The 17,451-nt window shown below is 46.1% G+C and overlaps 1 protein-coding gene across 6 annotated transcripts in view; it reads right to left on the bottom strand.

Annotated features, from left to right (window-relative positions):
• Positions 1-2,384: 2,384 nt before the first annotated feature.
• The window catches only part of MFSD10 (major facilitator superfamily domain containing 10), a 61,231-nt gene continuing 46,164 nt past the window's right edge, over positions 2,385-17,451 (bottom strand). For 5 of the 6 annotated variants that reach the window (XM_040419183.1, XM_040419186.1, XM_040419184.1 and 2 more), the window contains 3 exons: positions 14,403-14,450; positions 8,056-8,145; positions 2,386-5,118 (listed from right to left, as the gene is read on the bottom strand). In XM_040419183.1, the coding sequence (XP_040275117.1) occupies positions 5,012-5,118; positions 8,056-8,145; positions 14,403-14,450 (245 nt within the window). In that variant the 3' untranslated portion in view covers positions 2,386-5,011. Of the gene's footprint in view, positions 5,119-8,055; positions 8,146-14,402; positions 14,451-17,451 lie in introns of all 6 variants that reach the window. The other variant, XM_040419185.1, reaches the window with a different exon arrangement.

Raw genomic sequence — 17,451 nt, 5'->3', positions numbered from 1 at the left:
AACTGGGCAATTACTTTGTTATTAATCAGAAATTTACACCCCACAATGTTATGGCTGATAGGAGGGAAGCGTTCTTTCCCGACAGTCAGCTGCTCCTTCAGTATAGGAGGCCGATCTCCTTCACTGTGTGAGGACGAGGGATCGCTATTCCTCGTCCTCATACAGAATCATTGTTTCTGGGCAGCAGATCGCTGCTTACACGGCATGATCTGCTGCCCGGGAACGACGATTAATGTGCCTGCACGAATGACCGGATCACCTGATTAATGAGTTTCGCTTGTTCGGTGGCAGATTGTCAGGAACGAACGTGCGAAGGAACAATTGCTCCCTAAAACCAGGCAATGTATATCCACCTTACATTATTCATGGGATAACCCCTTTAACTTCTCCCATCCACTACATCACTCATTAATTGCTAAGAGAACCCACCTTTCCTTGGGTGCATGTGCACACAGCAAGCTCCCAACTACAACATGTACAAATATACAGTGAGGAAAAGAAGTATTAGATACAAAGGTGATTTTGCAAGTTTTCCCACCTACAAAGAATGGAGAGGTCTGTCATTTTTATTGTATCTACACTTCAACTGTGAGACAGAATCTAAAAAAAAAATCATTAATTTGCATTTTATTGCATGAAATAAGTGTTTGATACAATAGAAAAACAGAACTTAATATTTGCAATTACAGAGGTCAGACGTTTCCTGTAGTTCTTGACCAGGTTACCACACACTGCTGCAGGGGTTTTGGCCCACTCCTCCACACAGATCTTCTCCAGATATTTCAGGTTTTTGGGCTGTCGCTGGGCTACACTGAGTTTCAGCTCCCTTTAAAGATTTTCGATTGGGTTCAGGTCTGGAGATTGGCTAGGCCACACCAGGACCTTGAAATGCTTCTCACGGAGCCCGTCCTTAGTTGCCCTGGCTGTGAGTTTTAGGTCATTGTCATGCTGGAATACCCAGCTACGACCCATCTTCAATTCTCTTACTGAGGGAAGGTGGTTGTTGGCCAAATTCTCACGATACATAGCCCCATCCATCCTCCTTTCAATCCAGGGCAGTCGTCCTGTCCCCTTTGCAGAAAAGCACCCCCAAAGAATGTTTTCACCCCCCCATGCTTCACGATTGGGACGGTGTTCTTGGGGTTGTACTCATCCTTCTTCCTCCAAACACGGTGACTGGAGTTGATTCCAAAAAGTTCTATTTTGGCCTCATCTGGATCATCCAGATGGTCATTGGCGAACTTTAAACGGGCCTGAACATGTGCTGACGTGAGCAGGGGGAAATTGTGTGCCCTGCAGGATTTTAATCCATGACGGCGTAGTGTGTTACTAACGGTAATCTTTGAGACTGTGGTCCCAGCTCTCTTCAGGTCATTGATCAGGTCCTCCCATGTAGTTCTGGGCTGATTCCTGACGTCTCTCAGAATCCTCCTTACCCCACGAGGCGAGATCTGACATGGAGCCCCAGACTGAGGAAGATTGACAGTCATCTTGTGTTTCTTCCATTTTCTAATAATTGCGCCAACAGTTGGTGCCGTCTCACCAAACTGCTTGCCTGTTGGACTGTAGCCCATCCAAGCCTTGTGCAGGTCTACAATTTTGTCCCTGGTGTCCTTAGACAGCTTTTTGGTCCTGACCATGGTGGAGAGGTTGTAATGTGATTGAGTGTGTGGACAGGTGTCTTTTATACAGGTAATGAGTTCAAACAGGTGCAGTTAATACAGGTAATGAGTGAAGAATAGGAGGGCTTCTTAAAGAAAAACTAACAGGTCTGTGAGAGACAGAGTTCTTGCTGGTTGGTAGGTGATCAAATACCTATTTCATGCAATAAAATGCGAATTAATTATTTAAAAACCATACAATGTGATTTTTTTTTTTTTAAGATTCTCTCTCACAGTTGGAGTGTACCTACGATAAAAATTACAGACCTCTCCATTCTTTGTAGGTGGGGGAACTTGCAAAATTACCAGTGTATCAAATACTATTTTCCCCACTGCTCAGGCAGTTCTGAAGGGAAAGGTGTGGGGAGGGGTTTTTAGCAGCATAAGACCTCGTGCACACGGCCGTTGTTTTGGTCCGCATACAAGCCACAGTTTTGGGGGCTCGGATGCGGACCCATTCGCTTCAATGGGGCCGCAAAAGATGCGGACAGCACTCTGTGTGCTGTCCGCATCCGTTGCTCCGTTCCGTGGTCCGCAAAAAAAATAAAATAACCCGTCCTATTCTTGTCCGTGCTTTGCGGACAAGAATAGGCAGTTATATTAAAGGCTGTTGGTGCCGTTCTGCAAATTGCGGAACTCCAACGGACGCCATCCGTGTTTTGCGGACTGCAAAACAACGGTCGTGTGCATGTAGCCTAATAGTCAAGAAAGTAACAGATATGTCAAAGATGACAACCTCACGTGGAGCTGCAATTGCTCCGATGGCTGCTTTCACTTTTTGAACCTTTCTAGAATTTTCCCCTCAAAGCCAGTATTCTGATATCGGTCACAGATGGTAGACCAACCATGTTACCTTCTTGAATTATCCTCCTATTGATGTGATTTTTCTTCAGGCTTATTTATCATTACCATCACCCCACCTTTGACGTTTTTTAAAAGTTATAGACTGAAACCAGACAGCAACTGACATCCAGGTAACAAAAAGAGGTATAATCAGTATGGAGACAAGTCCTATATGGTTTAATCAAAATAAATGTTTATTGGTAGTAAAACCCATGTAATGCCAAAAATTTAACTGCTAAAAAAACAATATAAAAATAAGAGACTGTACAAAATAGAAGAGAAAAAAAACTACAGAAGACAGAATAACAATATGAACAGTATTTGTAGTTATGTAACTTCCTCAGAATGAATACAACGGAGAACACGTTCACACATTTCCCCTAAGTTCCATCTACTGAAATAAAGGTTGTAATCTACATGTAGAGTCCTGGACGGGCTCTGCAGAAGATGCACTAGTCCTGCCCAGCTTTTTCTACAGGGCTTCACAGAGCAGGAAGAAACCTTATGATTATGTGTTAAGATCTGTGAATGTTTGAGGGAGAGGGTTGTTGGCCAAATCTGGTGTTTCTTTTATTCTAAGGCTAGGGCTACAAGGAGACATATAGGGTACAACTATATTGCAACATGGGTGCTACATGCTGCTACTGAGTCACGAAAATCCACCCTGGATGGATTCTTTGCGATGTGTCACATTCGCAGTGCAACACCATAGACTAGCATTACAAAATATGTTGTGCGTGTTGCCCTATCCTTATGCTGCCAACATTCCACCTACATGGTTAGACTGACTGACCTACCAGGGTAGCCGTCACAAGCTTTGAAAATAAATGTTTTCAAGACAGATCAGATCCAGAATATAACCCGTATAGTACACAGGACAATTCTAAATATATTTGCTAAAACAATATTTCCATTATTTGTTTTGGTAAGGTCTGTAGGTCCCATCATGTTCTATCGGGGAGATGACCTTGGTTCCACAGCTGTTATCTAATGTCACCACTATTGTTCTTCTCTGTCGCCTCTGATAAGAGTTTCCACTGCTGTCTCTGGAAATATAAATACGAAGTCTCTTCCTAGTACTCTATGGGTTTCCTAAATTATGGTGTTATGGGGACTGGAATCTGGCGGGAAACCAACAACTACATGGAGAGAGATCAGAATAAATGAAAGTGACCTAGAGGTCTCGCTTCTGACCAACCATAGACCTAAGGCTACTTTCACACTCTCGTTTGGTGCGGATCCGTTCGGCAACATTCTTCAAAGGGAAGTCCAAAAACAACCCTGGTCCCACAATCAGAAATCAGCTGTAATTTAGGATTCGTGCCCCTTTAAATGTAGTCGTCATGTAAAGTTATCATCTAAAAAAATAATACAAGCCCCCAACATGTGGTACAGGCACCTGGCACCATATATACCGTAGATATGTATAACATATACTCTGTCACATCAGTAGGTAATGTGAATGCCACACATTATGTATAAAACGCCAACACCCCTATGTACAAAATTCCCTCACCTTGCTGATTCAAGAAAAAAAAATTCAATTTAATTGGGGAGCGAACAAAAAAAAAAAAATTACCTAGTGCCCTTCTTTTTAGCTAATTACTTTTCTCTTCTGCCCGCGCCTCTTCTCAGACTACTTGGTAGTCCAAGACACTTCCTTCTTGTCTAGCCCTGCCCTCTGATTGGCCAGCACTGTGCACACGTGCAGTGCTGGCCAATCAGAGGGCAGCAGGAAGTATATTGGACTATTAAATGCGCAGTGTGCACCAGGAAGTCTGAGAAGCAGTGCCGCCATTTCGGGTAGCAGAAGCGGAGTCTGAGAATTGGTGGATCTGCAGCTGAAAAGTAGGGCGTCAGGTAAGTGTTTTATTCATTCCCCAATTATGATTTTTTTTTCTACAACTGGAGGGTGATTTTAAGTTTATATATAAATGTATGTATATATACACATATATAGTGCTAACTCCTAGCCCCACTCCTGGAAGGTATATCATGAAATGCCTATATACAGTACATAATTTCGCTGTATAATAAAACAGATACCCTACTGCTCTGATGTAAGGGGCTAATGAAACATATGATGCCAAGGCTTGTACCATCATGAAGGTAAATTCTGTACAACACGTAAAAGCATGACTGCTCTGTAGAGAACTTGTTCCTCAGTCATCTGAGGTAAATAGCCACCAGTGTAGCCCATGATCCTGTGCCCCCGATCAGCCGGTAGGGACCAGGAAGCCAGAATGTTTATGGTCAAGGCACTTCATCCATGTCTGTGATCATACATGATGCCCATAGCTTTAAATGAGCAAAATGTTCCAGTGATGGGAATACAGATCACTGCTCTAAGTTATAGCTAATACTGGGGGAACGGGATCTTCAGAAAGTGACCCCATATTAGCTCTATATACTCTGTAGGGGTTAGGAACAATCAAGTATTTGGTCAAGGACATAGTCATCCTGAATAGTGCAGTAGTCTTCAGAGTTTTCTCCTTCCCTGGATCTTCTTATTCTTCCTTTCTAGTCACTTTCACACGTCTGAGGTAAACGAGAGGGATCAGGAATGAGATGGCACAGAGGGTGAAGCAGGCTTCAGCGCCGATCAGCCAGTATACTGCCGGGAAAATGTATATGTTACACAAGTGATTACTGCCGTACAACTGTGTAGTGACCTACCCAAGTATATCTACTTATCCCATCATAATGATCACTGTTAAATCTGTTAATGATTTGACAGTGATCATTTTTGTAAATATACTTTATTAACAAATTCCCACCGATTAGGAGAAAATTCATCCCCACTTACCTTATTGTTGTGACTCGGTCTCCCCTGGTTACGACCATCGCTCTTCCGCAAGATCCCGATGGTCGCGCTTGCCCAGAAGACTTCTTCTTTTCTCCCGGCCGGGCCACTCGCTGTCCTGAACGCGCACGCTGCCGCGCATGCGCGACGGTGACTTCTTCCCGGCCAGAATAGTACAGAGCTGCGAACGCGCACGCCGGCTCTGTACTATACTGGCCAGAAATAAGTCACATTGCGCATGCGCGGCAGCGTGCGCGTTCAGTCCAGCGCGCGGCCCGGCCGGGAGAAGACTTCAATCAAGATGAAGCCCGCCCCCAGCCAGAATCCAGGAAGTGAACGCGCGGTGGCAGCAGGTAAGTATGAAACTGCTAAGTGGGATAACCCCTTTAACTGACAGTAATATGTATCCCTCTACACACATTTTAAAGGTCCTTAAAGAGGCTGCATCAAGAAGGCAATCTCTGTCTATATGCCCCATTAGGCCATATGGATGTGAAGGGGGGGGGGGGGGGGGGGAAATCAGGGTTGTTTACTAAAAATGTATAGCTTCCACTCTGGTGGACTAGGCCGTATATTACATGGTTGGTCATTCATTTGAATGGGCATCATGCAGTCATACATTCTTCTGATAGTAGCTGCTCAAGTGGAAAAATATAGTGGACTACAAATTCATCAGTCGATCTTTGGGAGACTTCTTTAAAAAGAAAAAGAGGTTAAAGGGGTTTTCTAAAGACTTTTTAGCTGATTATCCTTCCTCTGGATAGGTCATTAGTATCTGCTTGGTGGGGGTCCAACACCTGGGACCAGGGGTGCACCACCAATGAGGCCAGGTGAGGCGATCGCCTCAGGCAGCACCAGGTAGGGGCAGCCGAAGGGCTATGGGCTGAAGGGAAGGGGTTAGGTTAAGAAATTGGCATTGGGGATGGAGCCATTTCAGTTTTTGCCTCAGAAAGGCTGGGCCCCCCATCGATCAACTGTTTTGAGAAAACCCCAGCACTCTTGTAAGCACTGCGGCCTTCTCTTATCTTACCAAGCACCGTATAGTGGCTGTGCTTTGTATCGGAGGTCAACCCAGTTCATTTGAATAGGACTTTGCTGCTCCTAGGCCATGTGACTAATGAACGTGAAGTCATTGGCCTAGGCAAAGCTGAAAGAAGGCCACTCTGCTACTGCAAGCGCCAGTGCCTTCTCCAACAACTGATCGTGGGGGGCCCGGGTGTTGGACCCCCACCAATTAGATACTGATGACCTATCTAGAGGATAGGTCACATGCTTCCCAAGTGTCCCTCTTTTTGACCCAAGTCCCTCTGTCCCTCTTTGATCTTTAAATGTCCCTCTTTTTGACCTGGGGAATTAGTGCATAAATGTGCATTAATAAATTTACTAAATTGCTCCTTACCAAACTATCTGTATGGTTTCTACCTGTATATTACACCATAACTTCATTATTTGATGCAATTTGGACCTTAAAATATCTATAATCTGATGATTTATGTGCTAATATTTAAATGGATATTAAAGTACAATAAAAAATAAAAATAAATAGTCCCAGGGGCTCCACATGCTGTAAAAAAAACTAAAGGAACTTGCACTAACCTAACCGATCCCCAGCTGCTGCAGTTCTGACAGAGTCAGTAATTATGCTTTGGGCGGAGTTAGAGGCGTGGCCTAGTATAAAATAAATTGCCGCGATGCACGCCGCACATATTGTTCCTCTTTGCGATTTTCAAACATTGGGAGGTATGAGGTCATCATTAAAAAGCTTTGGAAAATCCCTTTAAAATCGCGCTGAGTGGGTGGAGCACGGCAAAAGGATGCTAGAGACCAGGAGTGTTGACATAAGGGGTATAGAGGCTGCACCTAGGTCCAAAGACCTCTCTTTCATATAAGAATACACCAGTATTATAAATGGCTGATGGTAGGTCGTAGCCCCATTTACACTGCTAATTAAAACTTACAAGAGTGAATCCTTGTGTCATGCACTCAGGCCCCACCTGAACGAAGTGTCTCAGTTTCGCACTGTGTTCAAGATTTCAAAAGACTAGTGCAGAGGTAAAGTACAGCAGTTGCCCATATCAATTAATGAGTATGTGTCGTTATTTCTTTTGAAAAAGAGATCTGGGGTCTGATTGGTTAGTTAAAGCAACTGACTACCAGCGATCATTTGTAATCAATAGAAAAACCTGGCAGCAAGGGCTCAGTTTCCCTGCAGCGCCACCACAGGCGAAGTGAAGCATTACACAGTGAACAAACTGAATATAATGCACAGAAGTGCTAGGCCTCCAGAGATGCTCTTTGTGAAGGCTCCTGCTAATTGATGAGGGTCCTAAATAAGGGGCCCCACTGTATTCACTCAGAATACCCTAAACTGTAGTGCTGTATGTCATACGGCTCAGAAGTGAAGGCTTCTTCTTCCTATCCATGATGGAAGGTGAATGTGGAACTCATTGGGTGGAGACCTCCCATGAGAAATGTATGTTGTCAAAACAGCCATTAACGTGTAACCGGTGATTTACTCCTGGGCTGATGTTTCGCTGTAACGGTTCAGATTTGCTCTGACTGATGGTTTCCTGTTTTATGTTCTCCATAAACGCTCTGAAATCCTGGCTTCCCTCCAGAGTGGACACACCCGGCCCACCAGTGACATGAGAAGCGCAGAAGATGTTTCTCCCAACAACAGCACAATTCGGCCGGACACAGAGGTCTAATCTAATCACCCTGAGCTAAGTATAGAGAGCGGACACTCACGAGTAGCTGATAAGATAGGCCCCAAAGCTCTGGCGAGAGCCCCCAGACTTCGAAGGATTCCCATCACTGTGCCTTTCTGACTGGCGGAGCCTGAGGAAAGCAAGAGATACATGATATCACATACAGCGCAGTATACTTGGCAATATTATTTATAGCACTGTTGTCTCACTGTATGGTTGTATTCACACTGTATTGCGGTATTTATTTAAAACATATGCCAATATTATTTGCTCGCTGAATTTTTCAGCACGGTAATATTTTAGTAGTGCATGGTTGTATTATTGTGATTCAAGCAAACGTATGGTGCTATCGTTTGACCACTATATGGCACTGGTAAATTGGACCTTTATTGTACAGTAGGTCGCTACGAGGGAGGGGGTGATCTGAAAGCATGCGGGAATTGTCCAACTTCAGTCTAATTTGCAAGTTGCTAATGAAGCCAGTCATCAGCTTGTTGAGAGACATAGCAGATGTCCTAAAAATGTATTCCTCATGGCAAAGAGTATGCATATACTACCCAGAAAGCAAGCAGTTTAGAGACACTGAACAAGCAGGGCATTTACTATAAGGCTAGGGCTACACGGTGACATTTGTCGCAGAAAAGTCACACAACATTTGTAATGATAGTCAATGGTTTCACACTGACAAAAAATGTCATGCGACACATATAATGTAGTTGTACCCTTTTTGTTCCCTCTGTACCCTCATTGGTTATGGCTACACAGTGACATGTGTCAAGAGACACAGAGGGAACAAAAAGGGTACAAGTACATTACATGTGTCGCGTGACATTTTTTGTAATGATAGTGTGAAAGCATGCGGGAAGATTAGCTCTGGCTGTAGCAGACATTACAGATGAGCTCTGGCTGTAGCAGACATTACAGGTGAGCTCTGGCTGTAGCAGACATTACAGATGAGCTCTGGCTGTAGCAGACATTACAGATGAGCTCTGGCTGTAGCAGACATTACAGATGAGCTCTGGCTGTAGCAGACATTACAGATGAGCTCTGGCTGTAGCAGACATTACAGATGAGCTCTGGCTGTAGCAGACATTACAGATGAGCTCTGGCTGTAGCAGACGTTACAGGTGAGCTCTGGCTGTAGCAGACGTTACAGATGAGCTCTGGCTGTAGCAGACGTTACAGATGAGCTCGGGCTGTAGCAGACATTACAGATGAGCTCGGGCTGTAGCAGACATTACAGATGAGCTCTGGCTGTAGCAGACGTTACAGATGAGCTCTGGCTGTAGCAGACGTTACAGATGAGCTCTGGCTGTAGCAGACATTACAGATGAGCTCTGGCTGTAGCAGACATTACAGGTGAGCTCTGGCTGTAGCAGACATTACAGATGAGCTCTGGCTGTAGCAGACATTACAGATGAGCTCTGGCTGTAGCAGACATTACAGGTGAGCTCTGGCTGTAGCAGACATTACAGGTGAGCTCTGGCTGTAGCAGACATTACAGGTGAGCTCTGGCTGTAGCAGACATTACAGGTGAGCTCTGGCTGTAGCAGACATTACAGGTGAGCTCTGGCTGTAGCAGACATTACAGATGAGCTCTGGCTGTAGCAGACGTTACAGATGAGCTCTGGCTGTAGCAGACGTTACAGATGAGCTCTGGCTGTAGCAGACATTACAGGTGAGCTCTGGCTGTAGCAGACATTACAGATGAGCTCTGGCTGTAGCAGACATTACAGGTGAGCTCTGGCTGTAGCAGACATTACAGGTGAGCTCTGGCTGTAGCAGACATTACAGATGAGCTCTGGCTGTAGCAGACATTACAGATGAGCTCTGGCTGTAGCAGACGTTACAGATGAGCTCTGGCTGTAGCAGACGTTACAGGTGAGCTCTGGCTGTAGCAGACGTTACAGGTGAGCTCTGGCTGTAGCAGACGTTACAGGTGAGCTCTGGCTGTAGCAGACATTACAGATGAGCTCTGGCTGTAGCAGACATTACAGATGAGCTCTGGCTGTAGCAGACATTACAGATTAGTTTTGACTGTAGCAGACATTACAGATGAGCTCTGGCTGTAGCAGACATTACAGGTGAGCTCTGGCTGTAGCAGACATTACAGGTGAGCTCTGGCTGTAGCAGACATTACAGGTGAGCTCTGGCTGTAGCAGACATTACAGGTGAGCTCTGGCTGTAGCAGACATTACAGGTGAGCTCTGGCTGTAGCAGACATTACAGGTGAGCTCTGGCTGTAGCAGACATTACAGGTGAGCTCTGGCTGTAGCAGACATTACAGGTGAGCTCTGGCTGTAGCAGACATTACAGGTGAGCTCTGGCTGTAGCAGACATTACAGGTGAGCTCTGGCTGTAGCAGACATTACAGGTGAGCTCTGGCTGTAGCAGACATTACAGGTGAGCTCTGGCTGTAGCAGACATTACAGGTGAGCTCTGGCTGTAGCAGACATTACAGGTGAGCTCTGGCTGTAGCAGACATTACAGATGAGCTCTGGCTGTAGCAGACATTACAGGTGAGCTCTGGCTGTAGCAGACATTACAGGTGAGCTCTGGCTGTAGCAGACATTACAGGTGAGCTCTGGCTGTAGCAGACATTACAGATTAGTTTTGACTGTAGCAGAATAATGAATGCTGCTCTGGACTATAAGATTCTGTTCCCTTGGGGTGGAAAATCCACAGAGTTCAGCAGCAAAGCGGATGAGAAAAAAAATCAGGGCAAAAAGGCAGAAATTGACTTGTGGTACAGAAATTAAGTTTACCCTGAGGATTTCCACTTTGGATTGCATAGGGTGAAATCCGCAGAAAAATCCATGGCAAATCCACATGTAACTCTGCTGCAGTTCACGTTCCAGGATCAAGTCATTTCTTGTATCATGTACTGTAGGGTAGTGACCCAACTTTTCATATAGATCCAGTCTCTGTGTAAACTGTAAAGTGGTGCCTACAGGTGATTTATTGTGCCCTGTGTAAATAACAGGTATAGAGAATAGTGCAAGGGCCGGTCCAATAAATCAATATGTGTCTCCCTGTTCAGACTATAAGATATGTATGGTCTTGTAGACTTTGATCGGTAACTGCTTTCAGATATTCCAATGCACAGCCCTAAAATCCAAGCGTGTGTACAGGAATATAGGTAAGGAATGAGCTAAGTATCGGTATAAGGGTCCATACACACAGCACTTCAGTGTGTGACACAGACCTATAGGAACTCTTTGTGCCGCCATACTCTGTTCATGCACCACCACAATGCTGTGTGTATGCCCTTTTGTACCCATACTTTTCACCGTGTGCTGCCTAATACTGCCTCCATGAGGCACCATGTTCACCCCAAAAAGAGCACCCAATATACATATTAAGGAGATGGGTCTTGGGAAGTTTTTCCTTTCTCTTTGTGGAGACTGCAAGACATAGAAAGTCTTATAAATTGGGCAATGCTCCCTTATGCAGAAGGACAAAAACTGCTTCGCTAGCGTAACACCCCAGAGTGGCGTTACCACTCCTGCACCCTGCTACTGTCTTTATTGGGCTAACACCAATGCCATCTATGTATTTTGTCCAGGTCCTCCACACTGTGCATTCCTAATAATGTTGTTATGCAACTGTTATGTTCACATGTAATGTGCCTGGTTCACCAGCAGGTGGCAGCAAACACGGCAGAGCTGTACTTAGATAGAATGGAACTCTCCATTCTATTCTAACCCCCCTCTGGAGGGAAGTGGGCAAGTCCTATTTCCTGCAGGAATGGTGGGGACCAGTTAGAGTTAGTCTAGTTTACCCTCAGCTAGGGGAAGGGTGTGCAGGGGCACGTCTCTGCTGGACGTGCCCAGACAAGCCAGAGCACCCTAAGCTCTGCTGGACATGGAGGCCAAAGCTTAAAGCCTCAGGAGCCATGAGGAAAGTTCACTGGCATAACCTAGAGTCAGACTACAAAGTGAAGTGCAGCATACAGAAGAAGCTGAGTTATACAGCCAGCCTGTCAGTACAGGCTGGGTCAGAGAGAAACAGATATAGCAGAGTGGAGTTTGCCTGCCAGTTTCATGCTAAAGCCTGCTGGAACCAAGACAAAGCCTGTAAACAGTTTAGGAGAACGTTTATGCAAAGTAAAGCTGCCATTGGACTTCGTCTCAAGGTCTGGACTCCAGTTATTCTTTTATCCCTCAATTATTCCCCCTATTTATTGCTTCGGAGCCAAAGCCTGGGGTCCAGCGGTATCCAGGTAGGAGCAGTGTGACACACAGTAAGAGACATTTTAGGCCGCAACATACCACTCGGCATTTCTTACACCTAGGACGCGATATATAGAGGGCCTTGGGGGGGAGGCCGCCCGTTGCACTAGCGCCACCTATTGGATGACTGTCCTATAAGACGACATACACACAACTGCATGTATTTTGTGGTCCGCAAACCGCAGATCCGCAAAATACAGACATCGGCCTTGTGCATCCTATACTTTCCTCATTCCCTATTGTAGAATTGCCTATTCTTGTCCGCAAAATGGACAAGAATTAAGCGTTCTATAATTTGCAGAACGGCCGCGCTGGTGACATCCACGTGGTGACATCCACATTATTTTGTGGCCCCATAACAATGAATGGGTCCGCGTGCGATCCGCAAAAATTGCAGATTTGGACGTGGACCAAAAATACAGTCGTGTGCATGAGACCTAAGTTAATTTCTGGCCCTTTAAACAGACCTTGGAACAATAGGGGTCATTTATCAAAAACATAAGTTTTACGCTGGTCTTTGAAACTCCCTGCAGTGCCAGAGGATACGTCTAATTTACACCACAGTTTCCTGGTGGAAATGATAGTAAATTGCCAGGGCTGATGGCCACTCCCCCATACCGCCTCCACCCCTCCACACTGTTGAGGGAAGCATAAAAACGGGCGCTAAAAAAAAACAAAACACAAAACGGGGTCTTTTGCCACTTTTTTACGCAGTCTTAATAAATGACCTCCAATGACTTGAGATATAATCCAAGTTGGGAGCACTACCTGGCCTTTAAAGGGGTTATCCAACCACTATAATGACCGCCCACCAATGCACGGACCGCTCCTGATCCGTGTCGCTCCTGATCCCCGCACAGCCGCCGCTGCATCTCCCTGCGCGGATCAAAACATACGGGGGGGGGCAGCCAATAGCAGGCTGCGACAGGGACGAGTCACCCTAGCATCACGGGTGAAGCTAGGCAGTCTTTTTTCTTATGGTAGTGCTTTAGGCTACATGCACACGACTGTATGTGTTTTGCGGTCCGCAAATTGCAAGTATGCCATCCGTTTTTGTTTTTTTTTGCGGATCCATTGTAACAATGCCTAAAACGGACAAGAAAGGGACATGTTCTATTTTTTTGCAGGGCTACGGAACGGACATACTGATGCGGACAGCACGCGGTGTGTCGTCCGCATTTTTTTGCTGACCCATCGAAATGAATGGGTCCGCATCCTATTTGCAAAAAAAAACGGAACGGACACGGAAACAAAATACGTTGGTGTGCATGTAGCCTAAGGCCTATATTCCCAAGTCATGCTCCAAGGGCCTGTTTTAAAGGGCCAGACATTGACTTTTATGATAATCATCCAACAGGTGGCGCTAAAGCTTTTGTCTTCCTGGATCAGAGTTTATTCAGGTTTTATATTAGGATTACGTGATAATCCATCATTATTATACTGTATGATACAGGATACACTAGGATACAATGTGGCATTATAAAACCCATAGAGACATTCTAATAATAGCGCTGATACAGTAACACATGCGCAGCGTGCAGCTTCTCGCCAGCAGATGGATGAGGCTCTGGCTGGCAGCTCTCTATCTATAGCCCACAGTGTGCACATAGATCTGCTGCTTTTAACCCATTACATATTCTCATTCTGCTTGCATCTAAAAGGAATGAATGATAACTAAAACCAAATTCTCTCCCCATAGAAGTGAATGGCAGCGCACTGCGCATGACCAGCCACCTTTTCCATTCACTTCTATTGGCCCGACGGAAATAGCCGAGTTTGGCTATTTTCGGCAGTCCCATAGAAAATGAATGGAGAGGGCGGCTGCACATGCGCAGTGTATAGGTGCTGGTCCCAAAGCAGGTAGCAATATGCCACCATTATCTCAGAGGAGACAACCTCTTTAAGATTTATATAACCATTAGCAACCAGTTTCGGTAAATAAGGAGAGGCTGGGGGCCCAGGGTTTCTTTGTAACACACATTAGTCTGCATGGGAGCTGCAAACACAAATCATTGAGATATTTTGTTTAATCAAAATTATTTGCAAAGCTGTTTCATATTTTAAAAATTTTAGATACATTGGGAAAATAAACCAAGTTGCAAATGTTTTCATGCCCTTACGCTTTTCACTTTTTTTTTTGCGATATAATGCTTACCATAGGTTGAAACCAATGAGGATAAACATGGAACCACAATGGCTGCAGCTGGGACAGGAAGGAGAGAAAAGTTAAACTACGCAAGATACAAAGTTTATAAATGTTAATCACGCAATTGAGTATTTATATTATAATATATTATATATGTATAGCCCATTCATCTGTGTGCGCGTGTATGAGGACCAGGTCATGGACATGTGAACGCGCTGCACACTGCGCATGTCGCATTGCCGTTTTATCCTGCTTTGGTGCTCAAGAAAAATCTTCAAGTATCAATGTTGGGCCCATCAGTGTTATAGCGTGCCCCTGGATCTACTCCTTGGGTACAGCCACGTGGCGGTCATGTTGTGGCCGACTTCCGCACGGCCATACAAGGCACAGCGGGCTCAAATGAATGAATATGGCATTGTTTAGTTCAGGGGTCAGCAACCTGCGGCACTCCAGCTGTTGTGAAACTACAATTCCCAGCATGCTCCATCCATTTATATGTGAGTTCTTACAAGAGCAGAGCAAGCATGCATGCTGGGAGTTGTAGTTTTACAACTGCTGGAGGTTGCCTACCCCTGGTTTAGTTGGTGTTAATGACCATGAGGCCATTAGCAATAAATACCGACTAAACAGTGCAGTCCTAATTAGTTAATTCCGGCCTGCTGCGGCTTGTACGTCTGCGCGGTCCTCGGCTACAACGCAACCACATTGCAAACGCGCCATTTGGCCGTATACCTGGTCCTTTGAATTTTGCCCGTTTGCCCAAAGGGCAAGGGGACATTATCTACGTCTGGAGGAAAGAAGGTTTGTACACAAACATAGAAGAGGATTCTTTACGGTAAGAGCAGTGAGACTATGGATCTCTCTGCCTGAGGAGGTGGTGATGGTGAGTACAATAAAGGAATTCAAGAGGGGCCTGGATGTATTTCTGGAGTGTAATAATATTACAGGCTATCGGCCGCTGATTTGGGAAGGCATTGCAGCAGAATGGGCTGAACTAGGACGTTGCCCCTTTTCAGCCTAATCCCTATGTGTGCAATTCATGTCAAATTGTGCAGCACATGACCTGGACAGAGTTTTACGAAGGTTCCTATTGAATGACAGCATGCAGAGATCTTGAAAACCATGAAAAAACCGATATAAAAACCTATGTTAGGTAACTTTCACACTAGCGTTCGGAGCGGGTCCGTCTGATGTTTCATCAGACGGATCCGCTCCTATAATGCAAACGCTTGCATCCGTTCAGAACGGATCCGTTTGCATAACTGTTTATTTCAGATCTGATTTTTCACTTCGGAAAACTCAGATCCGACAGTATATTCTAAACACAGAAGCGTTCCCATGGTGATGGGGACGCTTCAAGTTAGAATATACTGAGAACTGTGTACATGACTGCCCCCTGCTGCCTGGCAGATGCTGCCAGGCAGCAGGGGGCAGACCCCCCCCCCTCCTGTATTTAACTTATTGGTGGCCAGTGCGGCCCCCCCTCCCCAGTATTAATTGTAACCAGTGCGGCCCCCCTCCCTCTATATTCATCGGTGGCCAGTGCGGATATTAAATATGAGCAGTGCGGTCTCCCCCTCCCTCCCTCCCCAGTATTAAATATGAGCAGTGCGGCCTCCCCCTCCCTCTATTCATTGGTGGCCAGTGCGGATTCAAAGTATTGTGATCAGTGCGGCCTCTCCTCTCCCCCCCCCCATCATTGGTGGCAGCGGAGAGTACCGATCGGAGTCCCAGTTTAAATCGCTGGGGCTCCGATCGGTTACCATGGCAGCCAAGACGCTATTGCAGTCTTGGCTGCCATGGTTACTTAGCAACAAATAGAATCATTATACTTACCTGAAGAGCTGCGATGTCTGTGACCGGCCGGGAGCTCCTCCTACTGGTAAGTGAAAGGTCTGTGCGGCGCATTGCCTATAGACCTGTCACTTACCAGTAGGAGGAGCTCCCGGCCGGTCACATAGATCGCAGCTCTTCAGGTAAGTATAATGCTGCTATTTGTTGCTAAGTAACCATGGCAGCCAAGACTGCAATAGCGTCTTGGCTGCCATGGTAACCGATCGGAGCCCCAGCGATTTAAACTGGGACTCCGATCGGTACTCTCCGCTGCCACCAATGATGGGGGGGGGTCGAGAGGAGAGGCCGCACTGATCACAATACTTTGAATCCGCACTGGCCACCAATGAATAGAGGGAGGGGGAGGCCGCACTGCTCATATTTAATACTGGGGAGGGAGGGAGGGGGAGACCGCACTGCTCATATTTAATACTGGGGAGGGAGGGAGGGGGAGACCGCACTGCTCATATTTAATACTGGGGAGGGAGGGAGGGGGAGACCGCACTGGTCATATTTAATATCCACACTGGCCACCGATGAATATAGAGGGAGGGGGCCGCACTGCTTACAATTAATACTGGGGAGGGAGGGGGGGCCCGCACTGGCCACCAATAAGTTAAATACAGGAGGGGGGGGGGGGGGGTCTGCCCCCTGCTGCCTGGCAGCACCTGCCAGGCAGCAGGGGGCAGTCATGTACACAGTTCTCAGTATATTCTAACTTGAAGCGTCCCCATCACCATGGGAACGCCTCTGTGTTAGAATATACTGTCGGATTTGAGTTTCACGATGTAACTCAAATCCGATGGTATATTCTAACATAGAGGCGTTCCCATGGTGATGGGGACGCTTCAAGTTAAAATATACCATCGGATTGGAGAAAACTCCGATCTGATGGTATAATCCTGACTTTACATTGAAAGTCAATGGGGGACGGATCCGTTTGAAATTGCACCATATTGTGTCAATGTCAAACGGATCCGTCCCCATTGACTTGCATTGTAAGTCTGGACGGATCCGTTTGGCTCCGCACGGCCAGGCGGACACGAAAACGCTGCAAGCTGCGTTCGGGTGTCCGCCTGCTGAGCGGAGCGGAGGCCAAACGGTGCCAAACTGATGCATTCTGAGCGGATCCGCATCCACTCAGAATGCATTGGGGCAGTACGGATCCGTTCGGGTCCGCTTGTGAGAGCCTTCAAACGGAACTCACAAGCGGAGCCCCGAACGC

The sequence above is a fragment of the Bufo bufo genome, chromosome 2, assembly GCF_905171765.1.
Source record: "Bufo bufo chromosome 2, aBufBuf1.1, whole genome shotgun sequence".
Lineage (NCBI taxonomy): Eukaryota > Metazoa > Chordata > Amphibia > Anura > Bufonidae > Bufo > Bufo bufo.
Note: the sequence above shows the minus strand (reverse complement) of the source record. Positions and strands in the feature narration are given on the sequence as shown.